Source organism: Echinops telfairi, unplaced genomic scaffold (genome assembly GCF_000313985.2).
Source record: "Echinops telfairi isolate 266 unplaced genomic scaffold, ASM31398v2 ScPeMD7_5592;HRSCAF=6446, whole genome shotgun sequence".
NCBI classification, from domain to species: domain Eukaryota; kingdom Metazoa; phylum Chordata; class Mammalia; order Afrosoricida; family Tenrecidae; genus Echinops; species Echinops telfairi.
Window position 1 is genome coordinate 47835599 of NW_022109491.1, and position 24912 is coordinate 47860510.

A 24912-nucleotide genomic window follows, 5' to 3' on the forward strand; every position below is an offset into this window, starting at 1 on the left:
ATCAAGAAGAAATTATGAGTTGGGGATCAATTCTATAGATCTTGCTAATAAGGTTTAAGAAAACATGAGAAGTGATCTGTTCACAAGAAGTTTAATAGAACTTTGTCAGTTTGTCATTGTCTTAGGCTGGGCTATCTAGAGAAATAAACCACTGACTCATCTTTGTACATGAAAGAACTTTATATAAAGCAGAAACTTTACATCGAGAAGGCACCCCAGCCAGTCCAAATTCAGTTCACTGGTCTGAAGCTAGCCAGACCCTTTTCAGACTCAAGTAGCTGCAGGCCAGTGACAAAGGTGACAGGTGAAGTGGAAGGAAGGGAAGTCACAGGCCAGTGAATGCAAAGTCATGTGGATCCAAGGTTGGTGGAGACATCACCAGCAGCTGATGCCTCTCATGGTTGAGTGGCCCACATGGGGCTACCACTGAAGGCAGACTAGAGTCCCAGCAAGGATGAAGGCAAAGGTCAAGAGAGACGCAGGAAGTTACCAGTTTCTTGCTCATAAAAAGTCCACACCTCCTGGGAGGCATCATCAGTCTGTGACTTGTTTGATAGCTTGGACTCCACCCCTATACTTTCATACAAATACAAGTTTACATAAAATCTTGTTGCTTCATTCACTATACCAGCTCCTTATAGATGAGGGGAGCTGAAATACTTCTTTAAGATTTTTAGAAGCTGAAATGTTTACTGCAGGCAGAAACAAATATATTCCAAAACTTTCTAAAGGCATTGGGGTCTTTGAATTTCTGTTACTTCCAAGATTGCCTAATAACTATCAGTCTGAGTCTTTCATGCTTTTACCACCTGTTATTATAATCCTTACTTATCATCTTCTAACCTAGTCTTGCAGTTTATGTTTTCCTTGGTATATGTGATAAAAGTCTAAGATGATGCAAAATTACCATTCATAAAATCTTAGGCACATATTTCGCACATAAGATGACCAAGTTCCTGACTTGGTGGCTAAACCAGTTAGACGACTGAACTTAAAATTACTCCCTCTACTGAGTCAAATACCAGCCAGCCTTCCTTCTGATGGGTGACTCACCTGCAAGTACAATATGATTATCTCCACATATGCTACTTGTTATATTACTTAATTTAAAATTATGTTAGTTAACTGTCTAGTTATCTTTTGCCTTTTAAGGTGATAGACCTTGCATTAAGAATGCTTCTGTTAGGGCCGTGGGGAGGAGATGAGCCAGTCAGGGTGCAGTGTAGCAATGATGAAACATGCAGTGTTCCTCTAGTTCTTGACTGCTTTCTCCCTCACCACTATCATGATTCCAGTTCTATCTTACAAATCTGGCTAGACCAAAGGATGTACACTGGTACAGATAGGAATGGGAAACACAGGGAATCCAGGACAGATGAACCTCTCAGGACCAGTGGTGAGAGTGGTGATACCTGGAGGGAGGAGGGAAGGTGAGGGAGAAAGGGAGAACAGATGACAAGGATCTACATATAACCTCCTCCCTGGGGGATGGACAGCAGAGGAGTGGGTGAAGGGAGACGTTGGACAGTGTAAGATATGACAAAATAATAATTTATAAATTATAAAGTGTTCATGGGAGAGGGGGCTGTGAGGAGGGAGGGGAAAAATGAGCTGATACCAATGGCTCAAGTAGAAAGCATGTTTTGAGAACGATGAGGGAAACAAATGTACAAAGGTGCTTGATGCAATGGATGTATGTATGGATTGTGATAAGAGTTGTATGAGCCCCCAATAAAATGATTTAAAAAAATAAAAAGAATGCTTCTGTTGAACTGTCAAAATCAATAGCAAGTACATCTAATGCTAAATTATCCACATGAACCTCTGGTTTCAACATCCTTTAATTCTGTTTCCCATTTTAAACTTAAAAGCTTTTACCTTGTGCTATTAAGTTTACATTATGGGCTCCCCTTCAGTAACTTGACTACCTCTAACACCCAGTTGCTAAAACAAAATCCTCACTTGGCTTTCAAGAATAGATGGTTTGTAACATTGTACCAAAGCTTTCCGTAAGATGTAAGTGGGTGATTCTGAGAATGTACTTGGCCAACTGACTGGAAGAGATCCATATTTCTACCCATTCCCAAAGGTGACCCAATAGTATGCTGAAATTATAGAACTATATCACTGATACCACATTCAAGTAAAATTTTGTTGAAAATCACCTAATAATGGTTTGCAGCAATACATTGGCAGGGTGCTACCAGAAGTCCAAGCTAAATACAAAAGAGGCTGCAGAACAAGGGATTTCACTGCTGTTGTCAGATGGGTCTTGACTCAAAGCAAAGAATACCAGAAAGATATTTGCTTGTGTTTTGTTGATGATACCAAGGCATTTGACTGTGTGGATCATTAACAACCTATGGACACCCATCATAAGAATGGGATTTCCAGAACAGTTCATTGTGTTCATCTGGAACCTGTGTACATAGATCAAGATGTAGTTGTGGGAACAAGGGGGATATTACATGATTTAAAATCAAGAAAAGTATGACCAGGGTTGTATATTCTCACCATACTTAATCAATCTGTATGTTCAACAAGTGATCAGGGAATGTGGATTATGTGAAGAATTTGGCATCCAGCAGGAAGGCTTTTTAACAACTTAAAATATGCAGATGACACAACCATGCTTGCTGAAAGTACTTGAAGTACTTGCTGATGGAGATCAAGGATGGCAGCCTTCGGTATGGATAACAACTCCATATAAAGAAGACCAAAATACTCACATCTGGACCAATAGGTTAGTAACATCATGGCAAATTGAGAAAAGATTGAGGTTGTCAAGGCTTTCACCTTGCTTGGATCCACAATCAATGTTCATGGAAGTAGGAGTCAAGAGATCAAAACACAAGTTGCATTGGGTAAATCTGCTGCACAAGACCTCTTTACAGTGTTGGAAAAAAGGATTTGATTCTGAGGAATAAGGTGCCCCTGACCCAACCTGTAGTATTTTCAATTGCCTTGAATTATGTGAAAATCAGACATAGGATAAGGAAGACTGAAGAATGAATGCATGCATTTGGATTGGGGTGCTGGAGAAGATTATTGACACAGACTGCTGAAATGACAAATTTGTCTTGGAAGAAAAATGGCCAGATTCTGACATGATTGCTGAAGGCAAAATGGGTGCATAAGCAAATGTGGTGAAGAAAGCTGATGGTGCCTGGCTATCAAAAGATATAGTGTCTGGGGTCTTAAAGGTTGAAGATAAACAAGTGGCCATCTAGCTGAGAAGCAACAAAGACCACATGGAAGAAGCATACCAGCCTGTGTGATCATGAGGTGTCTAAGGGATCAGGTATCAGGCATCAAAGACACCCCCTCCCCCCAAAATCATATCAATGTGAATGAGGGGGAGGTTGGAGTGGAGACACAAACCCCATCTGTAGACAATTGAACATCCCCTTACAGAAGAGTCACAAGGAAGAGATGAACCAGTCAGGGTGTAGTATAGCACTGATGAAACATACAACTTTTCTCTAGTTCTTTAATGCTTCCTTCCCGCCCCCCGCTAACATGACCCCAATTCTATCTTACAAATCTGGCTAGACCAGAGTATGTACACTGGTACAGATAAGAGCTGAAACGGGGAATCCAGGAGAGATAAATCCCTCAGGACCAATACTAAGAGTAGCGAAACCAGGAGAGGAAGGAAAAGGTGGAGGGATTAAGGGGGAACTGATCACAATGATCTACATATAACCCCCTCCCAGTGGGATGGACAACAGAAAAGTGGGTGAAGGGAGACATTGGTCAGTGTAAGACATGAAAAAACAAATAAATTATCAAGGGTTCATGAGTGAGGGAGGGTGGGGAGGAGGAAAAATGAGCTGATACCAAGCAAGGCCTCAAGTAGAAAATGTTTTGGAAATGATGGCAACATATGTACAAATGTGCTTGACACAATGGTTGGATGTATGAATTGTAATAAGAGCTGTATGAATCCCCAATAAAATAATGTAAATTATAGAAAAGAGACATATGGCCAGAGTCCTTCTTAGAGGCAAGGATGGTAAGTCATTGTCTTATATACTTTGGGCATGTTTGGAGAAGGACATCATGCTTGGTAAAGTGGAAGGGCAATGGAAGAGAGGAAGACCCTCAACAAGATGGAGTGACACAAACAGGAACAATTGTGAGCATGGTGGCCGAGTGAGCGATTTTTCATTCTGTTTTGCATCGGGTTGCTTTGGGTCAGAACTGATGAATGGCACCTAACAACAACAAGTGGGAAAGTTCTGACAAACTAGCTGAAACTGCAATACTACATGTTATAAAATGAGAGTAAGAAAGAAAACTCTTAGTCCAGCAATCACAGTAGCCTTCTTAAAAACTTCAGTCCCTAGTGATGTTATCGTTAAATTTGAACAGCTCCTTAAGAAATGTACTAATCATCTTGGAACAAATAGCAGACAATCTACTGAGACTGGAACATAACAGAAATGCTTAAACTCGTTAGCCCAAGAGCCCCCAAACAACAGCAGCTTTGAACTTTATTTTTACTAGCCAGCAAAGTAGAGTCTGTACAGTAGTCGATACTCCTTGTGGCACATAGATACATAATACAGAGAAGATAGAAGAAGATATACACCAAATTAGACAGTAAGGCAAATACTTACACATTTTCACAACGCTATAGACACCAAATTTACTTGAGTTGCTCCCATCAAGAATAGGCATGTGAGGAAGGTCAATGTTACACTGAAGGGTAGTAATTCTGTCTGCATTCGACTCAAGTGTTACCCTTCACTTTGCCTCATATGTAGAGGGAAAAAAACAGCTTGAACCATGGTAGTGAACATAGGACTAATCACCACTGTGAAGTCTCCTATTGAAGACAGCCAAGATGGTATCCAGTGGGATACCAGCACTGTGAATTTAAAGAACCTGCTATGGCCACCATCTTAAGCTCAGGTTAATTAGCAGTGTTCTATTTTCAACCTCTAATCAAGAGGCATAAATGGTTCAGTGCCAGAAGCTGAAAGGCACTTGTTCTGCAGAAGCTGCAGCTTGCACTAACAGCCCGGTCTCCACCCTATACCTTGATTAAGTCCAAAAGCTATCTTTAGTACTCTATCTACACACATATCTCAAAGCACTAAACTACACTAATGGATAGGAAAAGTCCTAGAAAAGTCAGGGAGAAATAGTGTGCATACAGAAAGAGAGAGATACATGCACATACAGCAATTAAAAGATGTGGACTAAAAGTGTTCTCAGAGCTAAAACATAGGAACAAGGAGTTATTTTCTTTTTCCTTTCATTTCAGGTTGTTAGAGCAACCAACCCCTTCTGACTTTTTTTACAATAAAACCTAAGAATCTTTTCAGTGTGAAATAGAGAAGGGAGAAATGCATAGTAATAGGTGTTTTTAGTCTTACATTGTTTTTAGACAGACACAGCATTGATAGGGACCAATCCATTCCCCACCTCTCATTTCTTTTGTTTCATGATGATTAAAAATTTCCCCTAAGACAACTGTTAGGTTTCTGGAGTTGATAATACCCTGGTTCTTGGCTTTGCACGATGAAAGAATTCATGCTGAAACCCGTTTTATAATCCAAGCGGGTTTTTATGAAGGACAAGTTTCAGGTTTCACAATCTCAAAGGGGTTCACAACTGGGTCCAAACAGCCACGTGGAAAAACGCACCCTTGCATGTGGATCTGGGGGGTGAAGGAGGGGGCGGCGGGGAGGGGTGGGGGCCCTGGTATCCAGGAGGCCAGAAGCCCAAGAACCCTAGAGGCTGAGAACATGTGGACCAAGAAGCTGTGGGCTCCCAAGTAGGCCTGGAACTGGCTCATGTGCCTCTGACCAGGAGCAGGGTGAGAGAGCATGCCAGAGCATGCTCCCTGCCTTTATTCTAGCCCACCCTCTGGCTGGGGGAAGGTGTGGTTGATGGTATTGGTTAACCCATTGGCTGAGTTAGGCCCACCTGGGTGATATCATGAGCCTGGGCCTAGTTTGGCCCACCCAGGTGTATCTTTTACCTGACTCAGGGGCTTGAGTACAAGCATGCTCAGTTTGGGGTCTTTATGGGTGTCTAATGGTTGCCTGATTTCTGTCCAATCTGGTGGGCTTGTGCAGGCCTGGGAGTGACAACCCCGTCCCTAAACTAGCTACCTAACACAACCTTTGTGTTTTCCTGTTGGAATTTTCTGAAACAATAGACCCAATCAATCCTGAGGAAACTTAGAGGGGAATCCATGAACAAGCTTAGACCTATGTTTCACTCATAACCTCAATACTCACAAACTCAAATCCAGCATCTCCACTCACTCCCCTTAATATAGAAGAGGAGTGATTTCTACTCATAGAGGCAGGGTGGTGATTCTCTGTACCTTATATAAGCAGAAAGCAGCTACACAAGGAGGGACCTCTGCCTCGGATCCCACAAAGAATTATGTGTATGAGATCTCTCAGTGGGGGATGAGACAGGACAAGGGAGTGAAAGTGAAGATTTGGACAGAGCTTGTGTGGAGTGTGGGACAATGTCTTCGAAGTACATTGCCTAGAACTTCTTACTACCCTTAGCAAAAGTTCCCCCCAGAAAGAAGTTCCAAAGAATCTTATACACTGCATATGCATGGGGGAGTTAAGAAATACTCAGATAACCCATACTGGCTGGGAAGTATTTCTTCCTCCTATGAATTAATTAATTAAATTGCTTTGTTTGCCCTATGTCTTCCAAAAGTAAATATTTCCCTTGGTAAGACAAGAACCTGAATTCTGATAACAGCACTATGGATGTTATATCTGACCAAGTCCAAGAAGCAATACAGGATTAGCAGTTATATATAGAATTAGTTGTGATTTGGTTCTTTCAATAGCTAAGCTAAACTAACTTCTGAAACAATCTTTATTAAAAAGCTTTTAAATAAAGACAATCAGAATGGGTTTTCTGTTATCCTTCAGGCCAGAATCGGGGAGTATAAAGCTAGCTCTCTTTTATTTACATGTCTTAGTCTTAAGGGAGTCCCTTAAGTCTACAAGGGAGTTCCTTGTTCTTTGTATAAGTTCCTGCTTACTCTGTCTTTCCTGTGTTCAATTTGCTCCACACTGCCTTTCCAGATTAGCAGAGAGATTACTTAGGGCTACTGCCCCTGTTTCCTTGTGATGTCACTTTGGTAGGTGGTCAGAAAGTGAATGCAAAGTACTCAAGATGGCATTATGACTGTTTCAAGGTTTAGGATGTAATCAGGACTCTAGCATCAATGCTTTTGGTTTTAGGCACTGAGCCAGTTCTTCTTCTTGATCAGAAATTAAGGATAGGACATCAATGATCAACCTGAGCTTTGCTGGGGTCCTAGATAGCAGCCATGGCAGGCCCTTTAAACTCAAGGTGCTGGTTTTCCACCAGACTCTATCTGGTTCTTCACCAGGATTTACATGTGAGCGAGGTCTCCATCAAGCATATTGTAGTGTAGATCAGAGCCAAGGTGCTTCACCTTGGTCTAAGCCATTCTCTTTCCTCTACCATATGCAAGACACTGAAAGGTAAGTTTAATTACAGCATGTCTACTATGAGCATAATGCAAATGTAAAATACTAATACCCTTTTAAAACTGATCTAGCCCATGTGCCTATTCCTGATAGTAGCTATGCAAATGTAACTGATGTCTACAAGAGTGTTAACCGTGTGTAGCCACGTGGCTTATTGTCTTAACTCTACATATATCTTGTTCTACTTCCCTTTGTGGTTTATGTGCTGCTGCAAAAAGTATTAACTATAGCACAAACTCTACCATGCTGGGCTAGTGAAAAAATCCAAAGCCAGTCTATTGCCAGTGACTCTTTGACAAAAGAAGTTAGGGATCACTGTTGTACGTCTATCCTATCATCAAATTCATCTGCTTTTTTGCCCCATAGTGATTAATTTCTCAAAGGTTTCTCCAATTTAACTATGCCATAACTAGGAGTTTTAAAGCTCTCATAAATGACCAGTCCTAATTTACTTATTTGGATTAAAGGATTTCCTCTTAACTCTTGTTTTATAATATGCAATGGTTTGATATGAGTATACCAATAATTACTGGCATCTTTATCCTATAATCATCTAAAGGTAAGCCAAAGTTACCAAAGTACACTGTGCCTATATTCCCCATGAATGTATATAAGAACTACAGCTTAAATTATGAGCACCGGCTTTGTAGAAGGCATTGGATGACAGTGAAAACCCAAATCCATTTACAGAGTCCCTGCAAGGTTAAGTCTCCATTGAATTTCCAAAGACTATTGTCCAGGGATGTGAATAGCCTTGCCCTCAGACAGTATGCATCAGAAAAGGAATTAATGCAGATATAGTTAGGTTAAATTTTAACATCTTGCTATTTTTTCCCTGTTGATCCATTTTTAATTTGTTATCGTTTATATTATTTTCCATGTTCTTTAGGGCTGATGTCTTTCTGTGTTTTACTGTTATTTGGTGGTGGTGGTGGTGGTGGGGGCTGTTAGGCCAGGTTGACTAGAGAAACAAATTCATAGACACTCATGTGTAAGAGAGAACTTTTTATCAAAGAGTAATCGTATATTGAGAAAACATCTTTTCTGCATCACTGGCTTGCAGCTATGTTAGTAGGTAGAGGGACTTATAAACTTATAGACTTATCAGAATTATAGATTTGAGTTGGAGTGGGCTGGGATGCCTTCTTGATATATAATTATTTCCGGATATAAAACTCTTTCTTATACATACATGAGTGTCACTGGATTTGTTTTTCCAGACACCCTGGGCTAACAGCATGTAATACCATAGGACTCCCCAGGTACTCTTAGGGAATAGTAGGATGAAGAGGTTTTTATTCTGTTAATGGAAGACTTTCTACCATTGGTTGTCTTTCTGGGGGATCTTTTGCTATTGGCTGGCTTTTTGCAGTATACTTACCCTTCCTCTGCACCTCTGTCTGCTTGTCCCCACACCCTGAAACAAAGATTCAATTTAGCCATTGTTGGTGCTGTAAGAACATCCTGTCTTTACTTGACTAGATACCCATTCATTATCTCTCTCTCTTCCATTGATTAGGAAAGGTGTACTTTTTTTTACCTTCCTTTTTGGCGAGGAGGAATTGGGGAAGTTTGCCTTCACCTCCCTTTTGTTTTAGCATTCCTTTCATTGTCATCTTTATCCTCTTTGCCTAGTTCAGTCTAGCTAATAAAGGAAATTACTTAAACTTTGTAAACACTTTGTTGATTCTATTATTGCTTTCCATTATGTGTTCTTGATCAAACCACTGAGCAAGTTGCTTCTGTTTCTTTCTATGGCTCTGGCTGCATAATGGATTATACATTGGGCTGCTAATCTCATGGTCAGCAGTTCAAAACCACCCGGCGCTCAACAGCAGGAAACAAATATGGCTTTCTATTCCCTTAAAGACGTACTGTCGAACTCATAGTTAGTTCAAATTATAATATTTTATCATGTGATCTCCCTTTTGACTCATTTTAAAGTTGTTTCAGTTAACAACAACAACTACAAAAAAAAAAAAAAAAGGAAAATACATGTGAATTAAGCCCTGATGAATCCTCTCTTACCATGGACCATGGATGAGAATAGCCTTGCTATCATTCAAAATGCATTGAAAAGTAAATTATTGCAGATGCAATTAGGTTAAAATCTAAAACCCTATCATCTGATCTCTTTTTTATCCACTTAAATATGTTCTACTTTTTCATATTTTATCCTTTCTTTTCAGTTGATGTTTTTATGTTTTACTTTAATATTGTTGGTAGGGCTTTAATTTGTTTGATTTTTAATGTGTTCTGTATATGAAATCCATTTATGGCGACAGGAACTGGATTAATGGTTCCTTGAGGTTGTGGCAGGGAAGGTTTGGGGGAAATGGGGAGCTACTAATGATGAGTACAAGAATAAGGAAAATGTTCAAACACCGATTGTGGTGATGATTGTACAATTCTCCTTGATATGATTGAACTATGGAATCATATAATTTATATGAACTATATATATATATATAAAATTTATGAACTATATGCCAATAAAACTGTTTTTAAAAACCCACAACCACACACACACACACAAAATAATTAATCTTGGAAACCCACAGGGACAATTCTACTCTGTCCTGTCATGTCACTATGAGTCAGAATCCACTCATTGGTAGTGAGTTTGGCTTTTTTGGCTTTCTGGCAATGTTATTTTCATTTGGCAGGGGTGGGGGTGTGGAGTGTGGAGTGGTATATTAAAGTGATTTTATTGTCTTTAAAATTACCTGAAAATGTTTAGAAAATACTGGTATTATTCCTAGTTTGACTTGAAATATTATTCTGTACATGATACATTATATATTTTAATGTACTTCTGAAGGTGATTATTGCAATTTGTGAAATATTACATATAATACCAGAAGAGACTTTGGAATTCCTATATATATATATATCTTTTTTTAAAATGTGCATCCCCTATTCCTTGTCACTGTTTGCTTTGTGAAGCAACATTATTGTTAAAATATGTGGACAATACTGTTTCTTATTTGTTTATTATATAGAATACCATACGTAGTGTGAATGTGGTACTGATTTCAGTAATCAGATTTCTTTTACCTAATTTAATTTCTGAAAACTACTGATTGTTCTTACACAATAGATTTAACTCAAATCTCTTTTGATGCTGCAGGTTATAATCCAGGCAAGAATTAACTTGGGGACAGCCATGTCAAGAGGATTGTATCAGCCAGCAACAATCTTTATGGGCCGCCAAATGTCAGCTGTCTCAAACATTGGAGATTTCAGTACAGAGCAGAAACCTCCCCAACCTACAAAGAACTTTTCAATTCCTGTCCCACATTCATGCCGACAGACAGTCCTGAGCAGCAGTGTGACAGACAGCTGTGTAGTACAAACTAACAGTGACACACAGTGCTTAAATAAGCCTGACAAAATAAATGGAAAGACATCTCTTCAGATTGGTGAGGAAACGCCAGTCACAGTCAGTGTATTGTCTGAGGGGGATAAAGCTCATTGCTTGGAGATAGGAAGCAACACACGTCACAGCAAGAGTCCTTTATCTGAAAGCAAAAAGTCTGCTGAACTTCATTCCCCATTACTGGAAAGATTAAGTCCAGAGAACAGAACCACTGATTTAAAGTGTGACAGTTCCAGCAGATCAGAGGGATCAAAGGAAGAAATACTGACACAGGAACATATTGAAGTCAAGGAAGAAAGAGCAGGATGGCCAGTCTCTCGGATAACAGTTTCAGAATACTGTGCATCTGAAAGTAAGTGTTCTCAAGAGAACCATTCTGCTTGGGAAGATTTCTTAGGTGGGAAGAGAGGCTGTTGGTTTGTTGGTGTTTGCTAATATTTCATATTTCTGGGTGGTAGCAGTCCTGTGTAAGGACAAAATACACTCTTATTTCTGTGTCCAAAAACAAAATGGGTAAGTGATAAGTAATTTTGCCCTTTAATTGCCATTTTCTGTTTATTTTTTGAGGGGTGAAATGCAGCAAAAACCTCCCATTCAATAGTTCTTGGACATATAATGATTAATTAGTTACATTGGTTACATTTTTCACATTGTGTCAAGATGCTCTTTAAGAGTATTTGAATATTTGTATTTTTATTTTATTTCCATTGACTATTATTAATGTTTTAGAATAGCTGTTATTGGGCAAGGCTTACCCATTGCATTCCAGGATGTGCTGACCCCTGGGATTTCCCCAAATGTGGGAAACTCGGCTGCATAATTTGTGGTAGTGGGGGACTGTGTTCACGCTCTCCCCTACAAAAAAAAAAAAGAATAGCTGTTACCTGTTTAGTCTTTTTAAAAAAATCATTTTATTGGGGGCTCGTACAACTCTTATCATAATCCATACATACATCCATTGTGTCAAGCACATTTGTACATTTGTTGTTATCATCATTTTCAAAACATTTTTTTTCTACTTGAGCCCTTGGTATCAGCTCCTCATTTTTTCCCCTCCCTCCCTCATGAACCCTTGATAATTTATACATTATTATTATTTTTCCATATCTTTCACTGTCTGATGTCTCCTGTTACCCCCTTATCTTTTGTCCATTCCCCTGGGAGAGGGTTATAGGTAGGTCATTGTGATCAGTTTCCCCTTCCTCACCACCCACCCATTTAGTCTTACATTAATATTTTAAAAGAATGAAATACTTAAAGATGGCAATCTTTACTTTTTGAGTTAAATTGTTACTTACTGTATATACTCAAGTATAAACTGGCCCAAATATCAGCTTAGGCACCTCATTTTACCACAAAAACTGCATTAAAAATGTGCTGAAAAACTCGGGTTATACATGAGTATATACAGTAGTTTAAAAGTGACTTCAAGAGATACCATAGTTTTGATCTAAGGTTTAAAGAGAAGTTTAGGGTATTAGACTCAGTGGATTCTTTCTACCTCAATAGGTACAGTAAGTCTGAATCGGCATTCTAATGAGTTCTGAGATACATACATAGAAATATTTTCAAGTGTTTTTAAATAATACAATTAGTGGGGATTATATGTTTTTCAGGTTGTATAATTCCACTCTGTGAAGTGCAAATCCTTGCATCACTTCTCCTATGGTCTCAGATAAGTAATGTGTTCAATCCATTCTTACAGATCATCTTTCTTATGGATTCCCAAAAGCACAGAGCCCCTACAGAAAAACCCAGGAGGAGCAGGAAGCGGGAAGCTTGAGCAGCAGCAGTGACCTTACAGTGTCTGTTAGTGAAGATGATCTGATTTTAAAGAGTCCAGAACCACAGCCAAATCCATGTGGCAATATGAAGAAGGAAGATGGAATGAAATCGTTAATATCAATCCATTCTGAACAAGACAGAAACACTGTCTTCACTGAGCAAAATAATTGTATTTTGCAAGACCTGAGTTCTCCTGATTCAGAAAAGGAACCTACTAAGTCACCAACAAGAGAGTAAGTAGGTTGGTCAGATTTCTTTCTGTTGTTAAACTTTTTAGGTGCTATTCCATTAGAAATGTGTCATGAATACGTGTGAGTTGTTGGTGGGTGCCAACAAGTCGGTTCCAACGCATAGCTAGCCTGCGTCCATTAGAACAAACCACTGCCTGTTCCTGCACCATCCTCACAATTTTTCTTATATTTGATCCCATTTTTGTAGTTACAGTGCCTATCCTTCTTCTACACAGTCTTCCTCCTTATTACTTCCCTTCTACTTTATCAAGTATACTGTCCCTTTCCAGAAACGGATTTATCCTCAACATATCCAAAATATGTGAGACAAAGTCTCAACATTCTCTCTTCTAAGGAGTATTCTGAAAGTACTTCTTACAAGACAGATTTTTTTTTTGTTCTTCTGGCAGAATATTGGTATTTTCAATATTCTTTGCCCAAATCATTGTTTAAATGTATCAATTTTTCTGTGGTCTTCCTTACTCAAAGTCGAGCTTTCATACATATCAGGCAATTGACAGTATAATGAGTTAGGTCAGGCACACCTTAGTCTTCAAAGTGACAGCCTTGCTCTTCAACACTGGGCAAATTTGCCCAGTACAATATGTTTTTTGATTTTTTGATGTCTGCTTTCATGAGCATGTACTGTGGAATTCAAACAAGATGAAATCCATAACACCTTCAATCTTTTCTCCATTTACCATGATGTTGTCTATTGATCTAGTTGTGACAATTTTTATTTTCTTTACATTGAATTATCCACATTGAAGGCTGCAGACTGATTTCATCAGGAAATGCTTCAAGTACTTCCTCACTTTCAACAAGGATAGGTGGGTTGTCTGAATACAGCAGTTGTGAATAAGCTTCTTTCCAATCAATGCCTAGCTCTTCTTTATATAATCCAGCTTCTCTGATTATTTGCTCAACATAAAGATTTAATAAATAATGGGGATGGGATACAACCCTGACACACTCCTTTCCTAATATTAAATCATCAGTATTCTCCTGTTTTGTTTTAACAACTTCTTGTTCTGTGTACAAGTTCCACATGAGTACCATGAAGTGTACTGTAATTCCCATTCTTCTCAATTTTATCCATAATTCTTATGATCCACATAGTCTAATGCCTTTGTGTAGTTAATAAACACAAGTAGGGAGGAACAGCATGGCTGCATAGTCAGAGTGACTATTAATCCCTCTCTCAAAAAAACTTTGGAATTTCAGAAAGATTGTAGCAGCCAGAGTTCCAGACCTTCCTCTGAGAAAAGGAACAATTGCTGAAAGTGCCGCAGGGAAACGCTCACAAAAAGAACCCTGAAAAAAAGGGAAAAGAAAGGCCTGGATTCAGTTCTATCCTGGCAGGAAGCCTATGAGGTACCAGCCCCTCTCCAGCCACTGATAATTCCGTTCCCCCAGCATAATTGGGGAGAGGAATCTTGGCCAGGAGGATACATGGACCTCTGAGTCCTGGTACTGGGACTGCCCCAAGTCTCTCATTACATATTGGCTGGATTGAAGACTTGGGTCTTCAGTGAACTGATTCCCTGCATCTGGCTGAACCTCTTAGGGTGTGATTGTGACAGAGTTACTGCAGAGCATCACGAGGACTGACCATCTCTGAATGGGTGCAAAATAAAAAAGGCACCTATTAAGGAGGATGATGGGTGACAATTCATGTCTATCCACAAGCCCATGCCCATGTAATAATTGGACTCAACTCCAACACATAGGCCCCCCAGGAGATTGTTTTGGTGAACATTATTCTAATTAGTCTCTTCTTTCACCAAACACTCTGGTTTGTTCAATAATTACCAGGTACCCCTGTAGACTTGAGAACCAGCCTGAAAACCAGAACTATGACAGAGCTCATGGTATATTACTTCTGGACTTTGGCCCCTGTTGAGACTTGGCTGGAGCAGACTTGCCTTTCTACCCTTGACTACCCAGGTCAATAAGGCGGTATTCAGTGTAAAACATAAAAAACAAAGTAATTAATAATAACACTGTATCTCAGAAGCAACCATTGATCTCCACAGACTTGAGAAAACAGCACAATTAGCAACACCACACATAGATGTCTACCTGTAGGAGGAGAGGACTACTGATCCTCCCAAGTGAGAGATTACAGTGTTGGTTTCCAGTTACTTTAATTGACTGGAGAAAATATTAGATAGAGATGCAGAAGAAAACATGAGCCATAATTCAAGTACTCAGGAGTGCCTTGAAGGAACATACTGACAAAATGAACGAAAAGTTAGAACTAATACAACGGCAAACAAAAGTGCAAAATATTAGAACAGGACAGCATTGTGAAAGAACAAAACGGCAAGTTGGAAACATTGAAACCAAGAATCATGATCTTGAAGATGAATCTCTTGAGGTCAAAATACAAGACCAAGTTATAAATAATGACCAAGACTTTGAAGATAATCTAAGTATTCTATGGGACACCATCAAAAGGAACAGCATATGCCTAATAAATAAATGCCCCAGAACAGAGTAAAGAAATAATAACTACTGAGAAAATAGTTGATGAAATATTAAGGGAGCGCTTCCCTAACATCGGGGTAGAACATAAAATAGCTATAGAGGAATTCCATAGAACTTCAGACAAAATTTACCCTAAAAGGAAAGCATCTCAACATATAATCATCAAACTTCTTAATGTAAAAGATATGGAAACAATTCTGAGAGCACAGCAAGAAAGAGGATTTACATATAAAGGCCAAGCAATAAGGATAAATTCAGATTTTCCCAATGAAGCCATTCAAGAAAGAAGGCAATATATTCAAAATATATTCAAAATTCTGAAAGAAAAAAAATGCCAACTAAGAGTCCTATATCCAGCAAAATTATCCCTCAAATATGAGGGAGAAATAAAAACATTTACAGATAAAGGGAAAAAATGGAATTTATAAAAACATACTGCCTTTAAAAAATGTTTAAAGGAGTTCTATGGACAGAAACTCTACACAATATTAGATAGCAACCTAAAAATATTAGAAAAGAAATTATTATGGAGATAACATTCTGCTTAAGCAATACTCAAAGTGAAACAGAACTTAATAAATTGAAAGACAGCATTCTACTATGAAGATAAGAATAAATAAACGAGGGCAGAAGAAACAGATCAGACAATAAATATGCTAATGAAGATAGCAAATCATTCACAAAATACAGCACACTATTTTGAAATTAGAAAGAACCCCCCCCACACACACACACACAAACTTACAAAGGAAAAATTAAAACTTAAAACAAACCAGATGAAAATGATATTAACAAGGCAAATAATAATATAAAAACAAAAAAGAATATCAAGAAGACAACCCCGAAAATGAACACAACACAAAATATCATCATGAAAACTGAAACCAGTAACATTAAAAAAATATGTAACAAAATGACATCAACCAAACCATATTTTAAAAAATCATTTTATTGGGGCTCGTACAATTCTTATCACATCCATCCATTGTGTCAAGCATATTTGTACATTTATTGCTATCATCATCCTCAAAACTTTTGTTTCTACTTGAGCCTTGATTTCAGCTCATTTTTCTGCTCCCTCCCTTCCCCCCTCACTAACCCTTGATAATTTATAAATTATTGTTATTATTGTCATGTCTTACATAGTTATCAATTTATCAATAATAACCGTAGTTGTCACTAGTAACACTGAGTGTAATGGGACTGAATTCACTAGCTAAAAGACAAAGACCAGCAAAATGGATAAAAAGCATGGAACTTTAATATGCTGCTTATAAGAAGCACACCTGGAATATAAAGATAAACAGACTAAAAATTGAAGTATGGAAAAAATATATCAAGCTAACAACAGTCAAAAGAAAGCAATATTTATCTCAGACAAAATAGACATCATAGTTAATGACATAATGAGAGACAAAGATCACTGTATAATTATGAAAGCTTTAATTGAACAAGAAGCCATAACTGTAATTAATTAATATATACACAGCAAATGAAAGACCATCAAAATACATTAATCAAGTTCTTATAGAAATGAGTCAAATAAAAAATAAAATGATAATACTATGAGATATTAATACAGCACTTTCAACTAAAGATTGTTCAACTAGAAAAAAAATCAAAGATACAAAAAAACTATGTAACAACTCAATCATCTATCTATCTATCTATCTATCTATAAAATACTTCACTCAACAAAAATCCATATAACTTTCTTCTCTGGTACCCTCAATAACTATTCCAGAATAGATCACATTTTAGGTCATAAATCAAGTATCAATACAAATCATCTCTTCAGATCATAATGCTGTAACATTAGAAATCAACCATAAATCAAAAACACAAATACATGGAAATTAAACACCACTTTAGTTAAGGACCACCGGGGTAATTGAAGAAATAAAGAACACAGTCAAAATATTCCTGAAACAAATGAAAGCAAAACCACGGCATATCAGAAGCTTTGGGACATGGCAAAAACAGTACTCAGAGGGCTATTTATAGCAATAACCACACACGTGAGTAAGGTAGAAAGAATTAAAATAAATAAGCAAACAAATTAACTGCAATTGGAAAAAGTCCATCAAAACAAGAAGAAAAGAAATAAGAAAGATTAGGACAGAAAAAAATAAAGCAGAAAATTTTTTAAAAATTGAAAAAAATCACTAAGACAAGAAGTTGGTTCTTTAAAAAGATTAGCAAAATTGATAAACCACTCAAAAGTTAATGAAGGAAATTGAGAAAAAACATTCTATGAATAAGAAATAAAATGGATGATATTACAATGGAACCAAATGAGATAAAAGTATAATCTCCATTGGACAGTTTTAAGATATGACAAAATAATAAATTTATAAATTATCAAGTGTCCATGAGGGAGGGGGTAGCAGGGAGTGAAGGGGGAAAATGAGGAGCTGATGCCAGGGGCTTAAGTGGAGGGCAAATGGTTTGAGAATGATGAGGGTAATGAATGTACAAATGTGCTTGACACAATTGATGTATGTATGGATTGTGATGAGTTGTATGAGCCCCCAATCAAATGGTTAAAAAAAGAATTAAGATTGCAGATGGACATTGGACCTTGGCTCAAGTACTCCCTCAACACAAGAACACTTTGTTCTAACAATCCAGCATTCTGTGATGCTCACCTTCCCAACATGATTGCAGAAGACAAAATGGGTACATAAGCAAATGTGGTGAAGAAACCTGATGGTGCCCAGCTATCAAAAGATATAGTATTTGGGGTCTTAAAGGCTTGAAGATAAACAAGCAGCCATCTAACTGAGAAGCACCATGGAAGAAACACACCAGCCTGTGTGATCATGAGGTGTCGATAGATCAGGAACCAGACATCTAAGACCCAGAACAAAATCATACCCAAGGTGAATTGACCGGGGGGTGGGGATGGGGGCATGGAGTGGACACCCAATGCCCATTTGTAGACATTTGGACATTCCCCTACAGAGGGGTCACAGGGAAGAAATGAGCCAGTCAGGATACAGTATAGTACCAATGAAGCACACAACTTTCCTCTAGTTCTTTGGTGCTTTGTTTTCCCCACTATCATGACCTCAATTCTGCCTTACAAATCGGATTAAACCAGAACATTCACACTGCTACAGATTAGAGCCAGCAACACAGAGAATCCAGGATAGATAAACCCCCCAAGGCCAACAATGATAGTAGAGATACCAGGAGGATTAGGGGAGGATTGGGGGAAAAAGGAGGAATCGATCACAAGGATCAAACTAGAACCCTCTCAAGGGGATGAACAACGGAAAAGTGGGTGAGGGGTGATGAAGGATGATGTAAGATATGAAAATAATAATCTATAACCTATCAAGGGTTTGTGAGGGAGGGAGGGCTGGGGAGGGAAGGGGAAGAAATAGGGAGTTGATATCGGGCTCAAGTGGGAAGAGAATTCTTTGAAAATGATGATGGCAGTATATATGCAAATGTGCTTGACACACTGGAGGAATGTATGGATTGTGGTAAGAGATGTAAGAGCCCCAATAAAAGTATTTAATTAAATAATAATTTTTAAAACTCCCAACACCAAAAAGTCTGGAAGCAGATGGTTCACTGAGGAATTCTATCAAACCTTTAGAGAAGAGTTAATACCAATTCTCCGTAACATATTTCAAAATATACAAATGGAAAATATGCTACTAAAAAAAAAAAAAATCAGCTACAACTCTGATACCTAAGCCAGGTAACAGCATCACCAAAGTTGAAAATTAAAGACCAATCCTCTGAAAATTAAAGACCAATACGACAAGATTTTCAACAGACTCATACCCAATATAATTCAACAATGCACCCCCAAAATCAATACATGATGATCACATGGGATTTACACCAAATGTGCAAGGATGCTTTAATATTAGAAAAACAATCTGTATTTCACCATGTAAGCAATGGAGAAATAACCATATGATTATACCAATCAATACATAAAAGGCATTTTAAAAATTTCAACATCTGTTCCTGATAAAAACACTCAATAAATTAGGCATTGACATGGAAGCAAATGAAGGGGAAGGAAGAGCGATGGAGCACATCCTGGCCCACCAAGCATTGAGGACTATATCCCTGCTCAGAGCAGCCAATGCACAGAGAGGACCATATGGTCGGCCCCACTATGAGACACAACATCCTTCACTGACCCATAGCCCTACAGGAGACAACACTGGAGACAGTATGTGGGAATTGTGCCCAATCTGACCCCACCACACCGAGGCAAAACACTAAAGGCATGCAACAGAACAGCAAGAGGAGCAGAGCAAGGAAGTCATGAAAGCGTACCAAAAATAGACTTTGGGGCTAGGGCATGGCTCCACATCAGACTCAACTGGAAAATACTTGTAAAGGTCAACAAACAGACCTTGAACTATTATGGGCTTTTCTTTTTTTGTTGTTGTCATTGTTTTCTTTTCTTGCTTTGTTTTGCTCTGTCTTGTTTTTTTGTGCATATTATTATCCATGCAGGTCTATCTAGAGAAGATAGGCTGTATAAACAAGCCTTTAAGACCCCAGACGCTCTATCTTTTGATAGCCGAGCACCATCAGCTTTCTTCACCACATTTGCTTATGCACACGTTTGTCTTCAGTGATTGTATTAGGAAGATGGGCACCCACTGATATGATTTTTTTGTTCTTTGATGTCTGATAACTGGTCCCTTCTATACCTCGTGGTCACACAGGCTGGTGTGCTTCTTCCATGTGGGCTTTCATGCTTCTCTGCTAGATGGTCACTTGTTTATCTACAAGCCTTTAAGACCCCAGGCACTATATCTTTTGATAACCAGGCACCATCAGCTTTCTTCATCACATTTGTTTATGCACACATTTTTCTTCAGTGATCGTGTCGGGAAGGTGTACACCATGGAATGCCAATTTAATAGAACAACATGTTCCTGCATTGAATAAGTACTTGAGTGGAGGCCCAAAGTCCATCTGCTGCCTTAATACTAAACCTGTAAATATATGTACATAGATCTATTTCCCCATCATAATATATAAATATATTTACATGTATTCATGTTTTATTCAGACCACTATAAATGTCCTTTGTCTCCTAGGTCTTTCCTCTATTTCCTTTTACTTTCCTCTTGTCCCACTATCATGCTCAGCCTTCATTTGGGTTTCAGTAATATCTCTTGGTTACATTACCCTTGATCACACTCAGGTACCTTTATCCATTCTTGTACTGATGAGTATTTGGCTATTTCCAAATTTTTGCTATTGTGAATTGTGCTGCAATGAACATGAGAGAGCAAACTTGTACATTAACCTTGTTTTCTGCCTCTTACTTCTTTGGAGTACATGCCCAGTAGTGGTATTGCTATGTTGTACTTGATTTCTATTCCCCGTTGTTTTAGGGAGCACCATATTGCTTTCCCCAGTAATTGTACATATTTACCAGCCCACCAGCAGTGTATGAGGGGTACCCAAAAAAACTCCTGAAATTGTGCTGGGCAGAGCAGAGCTTTTGTTTTAAGCATTTTTCCCGCTAGACAAACATTGAGCAACTCGCCCTGAGTTAATGATCCATTCACGTCGCCTGGGAATGTTCTCTCTGGTCACAGGGAATTTTTTTTTTAAAAGCATTTTCTCTTGAACCTCATTTTTTGTGATGGCCTATTTAAAAGAACAGTGTGTGGCTGTGACATTTTGTTTCCTGCTTGGGAAAGATGCCACAGAAACTGTTGTGATGTTGAACACAGTTTACAAGAACAGTGCTATGGGAAAAACTCAAGTGTATGAGTGGGTTTCTTATTTCCAAAAAAGGTGAAATATCAGTTGATGACAAATCTTGTTTTGGGTGTCCATCAACCTCCTGAAAGGGTAAAAATTGCATATTTCATCATTACTACACTGCACTGTGATTTGCGCCTCACTGGAAAAGGATCATCATTTCCAAAGCATTTTCTTTCTTTTTTAAAAAAATTAAATAATCATTTTATTAGGGGTTCATACAACTCATCACAATCTGTACATACGTTATCTCTGTCCATCACTTTAGTACATATGTTGACTTCATCATTCTTATGACACCCGCTTTCCACTTGAGCCCCTGGTGTCAGCTCATTTTTCCCCCACCTCCCCCACTGCCTCCTCCCCCCGAGCCCCTGATAATTTATAATTTATTATTATTTTATCATATCTTACCCCATCCAACGTCTCCCTCACCCACTTCTCCGTTGTCCGTCCCCCAGGGAGGAGGCCACATGTAGACCTTGTTCTCTGTTCCCCCTTTCTCCCTCTCCTTCCCTTCACCCTCCCGCCATGCCACTCTCTCCACTGGTCCTGGGGGGTTCATCTGTCCTGGGTTCACTGTATTTCCAGTTCCTATCTGTGCCAGTGCACCTCCTCCGGTCCAGCCGGATATGTAAGGTAGAATTGGGATCATGGTAGTGGGGTGGAGGAAGCATTTAAGAACTAGAGGAAAATTGCATATTTCATCATTACTACACTGCACTCTGATTTGCTCCTCACTGGAAAAGGATATTAAATAGAAATCTCCACTGGTTACTTGTGCCTCTTCTCCAGCCTTTGTCATCTGTTTTACCATGACCTGTTGGCCCCTGTCAGAAGAACAGGGTCTCTTGGGTAAGCCATTATTTCCTAGTGTTACCACATAGCTACCACTATGAAGTCTGATGAGAATGTGGTACTTGTCCTTAGTGGCCCTGCATTGTAGGGATCTTCATAGAAACATGTTTTCTGAAGGAAATCATCATGGCATTGGTTCAGCCTCTGCTGTCATAGAGACAGCAGTTCCTGCATTTGTAAATGGGGTTATGTAGGTTCTCCTCTGACTCATAGAATGTTATTTTCTGTCTTCTTTTACAAAGTAAAATGGTCCATTTAAACATTTACTGAATTGCGGAAAACAACTTTTTCTGTTATATATCTTTTCCATTTTCCAATTTTAAAGAGTTTCAATTTCTGGTATTTAATTTTGCTCCGGAAGAACTTGATAATCTTCTTAGAAACCAAGTGATGAAGTGAAATGTAATAGAGGAAGAATTTAAGAAAGAACATACTGGCTAAGACAATTTTCAATGATAATGCTACATATCATATCTTAATTTATTGGTAATTACGTGAAAAAAAGTAAAATGCATCATGGAATAGTACTATGAATAATTTAATTCTACTTTACTAATTGTCTAATTAAAAGAACTGTATGTGATTCAGGAGCCCTGGTGGTGTAGTGGTTACGCATTGGGCTGGGATCCACAAACTGCCAGCAGCTCTGAGGAAGAAAGACTGGTGCTCTGTACGCCCCCATACAGATACAGTCTCAGAAACCCACAGTGGGTCAGGGATGCTCTAAGTCAGCACTGACTCGATGTCAGTGAGTTCTGTTTTGGGATATGTGATTCATCAGGTGGAAGATGCTTTCTCATAACCAGAACTCAGAGAATTATTTAATGAATATGTATTAGATAGTGCTCAGCAGTTGCTATTAAAAATGCAGACATATTCTGCATATGGTATTTTGGTCAGAGGAAAAAAGCTATGGACATTAAATTGTGGTTCAGTAAATGTTTTGGGGAGGAAGCATGGCCAGAATAACATTTCTAGATGGTAAGAGTTTAGGTCGCTTACTTTGGACATGACTGTAGAATAGACCAATCACCATGGTTGGAAAAGTGAAGGAGCAGTGAAAATGAGGTAACTCTTCAGTGGGTTGAAACTGACATAGTGCATAAAACAGCAAACGTAAGCACACCAACAATCATGAAGATGACACAAGACTGGAAACATTTCTGTTTTACATAGTGTCAGAGCTGATTCTACCACTATTAACAACAACAGCATGTAGCTTTCAGTGATCTAGAATCCAAAACCATACCACTGTCATTGAGACGATACTGATTCATAGGGAACTTATAGTACAGAACTGTTACATAGGTCAATAAATCAAAAAAAGTAAACATCTGTTTGGTATTTTTTGGATCCATCTGACGTCAACAATGATATCCCTTGTTCAATGTCCATTTGACAAACTGACTGGAAGAGATACATATTTGTACCCATTCCAAAGAAAAGTGACCCAACAGAATGCTCAAATTATTGAACAGTATCACTTATATCACACGGTAGTAAAATTTTAATGACCATCATCCAAAAAGAGTCACAGCAGTACATTGACATGGAACTGCCAGAAGTTGAAGTCAGATTCAGAAGAGGACGTGGGACAAAGGATATAATTTCTGATGTCAGATAGATCATGTCTGAAAGCAGAGTGTACCAGAACAATGCTTACTTGTTTTTATTGACTATGCTAAGGTATTTGACTGTATAGTCTAAGGTAGTCGAGAGGCGCCAGAGACCAAATCAGTCGAATTAGAGCAAACAGGCTTTAAGGGGGAGAAAAACCCAGCCTGGGTAAAGTCCCACGGTCCACAGTGTCCAGGCCGAGGGAGTCGCACTCCAGAATACAGGAGTTGTGTTTATATTGTCGGGGAACATGTGACTGGGCTGCCTTGAGTCCATATAAGGTAAAGTAGTCGGGGATTGGGATATACAGGTATGTCCGGGTTTCTGGAATGTAAGGTGTCTTCCTGGTTCCGGGTGTATTCATGCAAGGAAGGTGTAGAGCGACGGGCTGAGAACAAAGCAGGCACTGAGCCAAAGAGGCCGTGAGTAAAAGAAAGAAAAAAAAAAAACTTGCAAAGCTGCTGACAGGTTACATAAGCCAGCTCTGGTCAACTCCGCAGGTGTGTGGGGGAGATTCAAGGTCACTCACTGCTAGTTGTTTCAGCCAGCTCTGGTCAACTCCACATGGGTGGGGAGATCAAGGTCACTTGCTGCCAGGAGCTGGCCCGATATTGATCCTATGCTAGCTATGGTTAGCCTTGTGAAGAATGAGAATTCCAGTCCACTTCAATATGTTCACGGATCAAGAGGCAGTTATGCAAATAGAACAAGAGAATACTACTTGATTTAAAAATCAGGAAATGTGTGCATCAGGGTTGTGTCCTCTCACCATATTTATCCAAATCTGTTTGATGAGCAAATCATCAGAGAAACTGGATTTTATGAAGAAGGATGGGACTTCAGGATTGGAAGAGGGCTTATTAACAATCTGTGATATGCAGAGGGCTCAACCTTGCTTACTGAAAGTGAGGAGAACTTGGAGCAGTTATTGATAAAGATAAAAGATTACAGCCTTCAGTTTAGATTACAACTCAATGTAAAGAGAACCAATAACCTCACAACTGGACCAATAGTTAACAGGATAAATAGAGAAGATATTGAAATTCTCAAGGATTTCATCTTGCATGTATCCATAATTAATGCTCATGAAACCAACACTCAAGAGGTCAAATGATGCATGGTACTAGGTAGATCTGCTGCACAAGACTTCTTTAAAATGTTGAAAAACTAGAATATTTTGAGAACTAACGTATACTTGACCCATGACGTGGTATCTTTAATTGCCGCATGTGCTTGTATAAATGGAAAATGAATAAAGAACACAGAAGAATTGATGCATTTAAATGATTGT

At 38.7% G+C, this 24912-nt stretch overlaps 1 protein-coding gene and 1 pseudogene across 3 annotated transcripts in view; both read left to right on the forward strand.

Moving 5' to 3' along the window:
• Positions 1 to 24912, forward strand: part of KIZ (kizuna centrosomal protein) — a 165357-nt gene that overhangs the window by 42646 nt on the left and 97799 nt on the right. For 2 of the 3 annotated variants that reach the window (XM_045295558.1, XM_045295560.1), the window contains 2 exons: positions 10636 to 11284; positions 12590 to 12902. In XM_045295558.1, coding sequence (XP_045151493.1) covers positions 10636 to 11284; positions 12590 to 12902 — 962 coding nt within the window. The remainder of the gene's footprint in view (positions 1 to 10635; positions 11285 to 12589; positions 12903 to 24912) is intronic. The other variant, XM_045295559.1, reaches the window with a different exon arrangement.
• On the forward strand, positions 11599 to 11742 carry LOC115871422 (annotated as a pseudogene).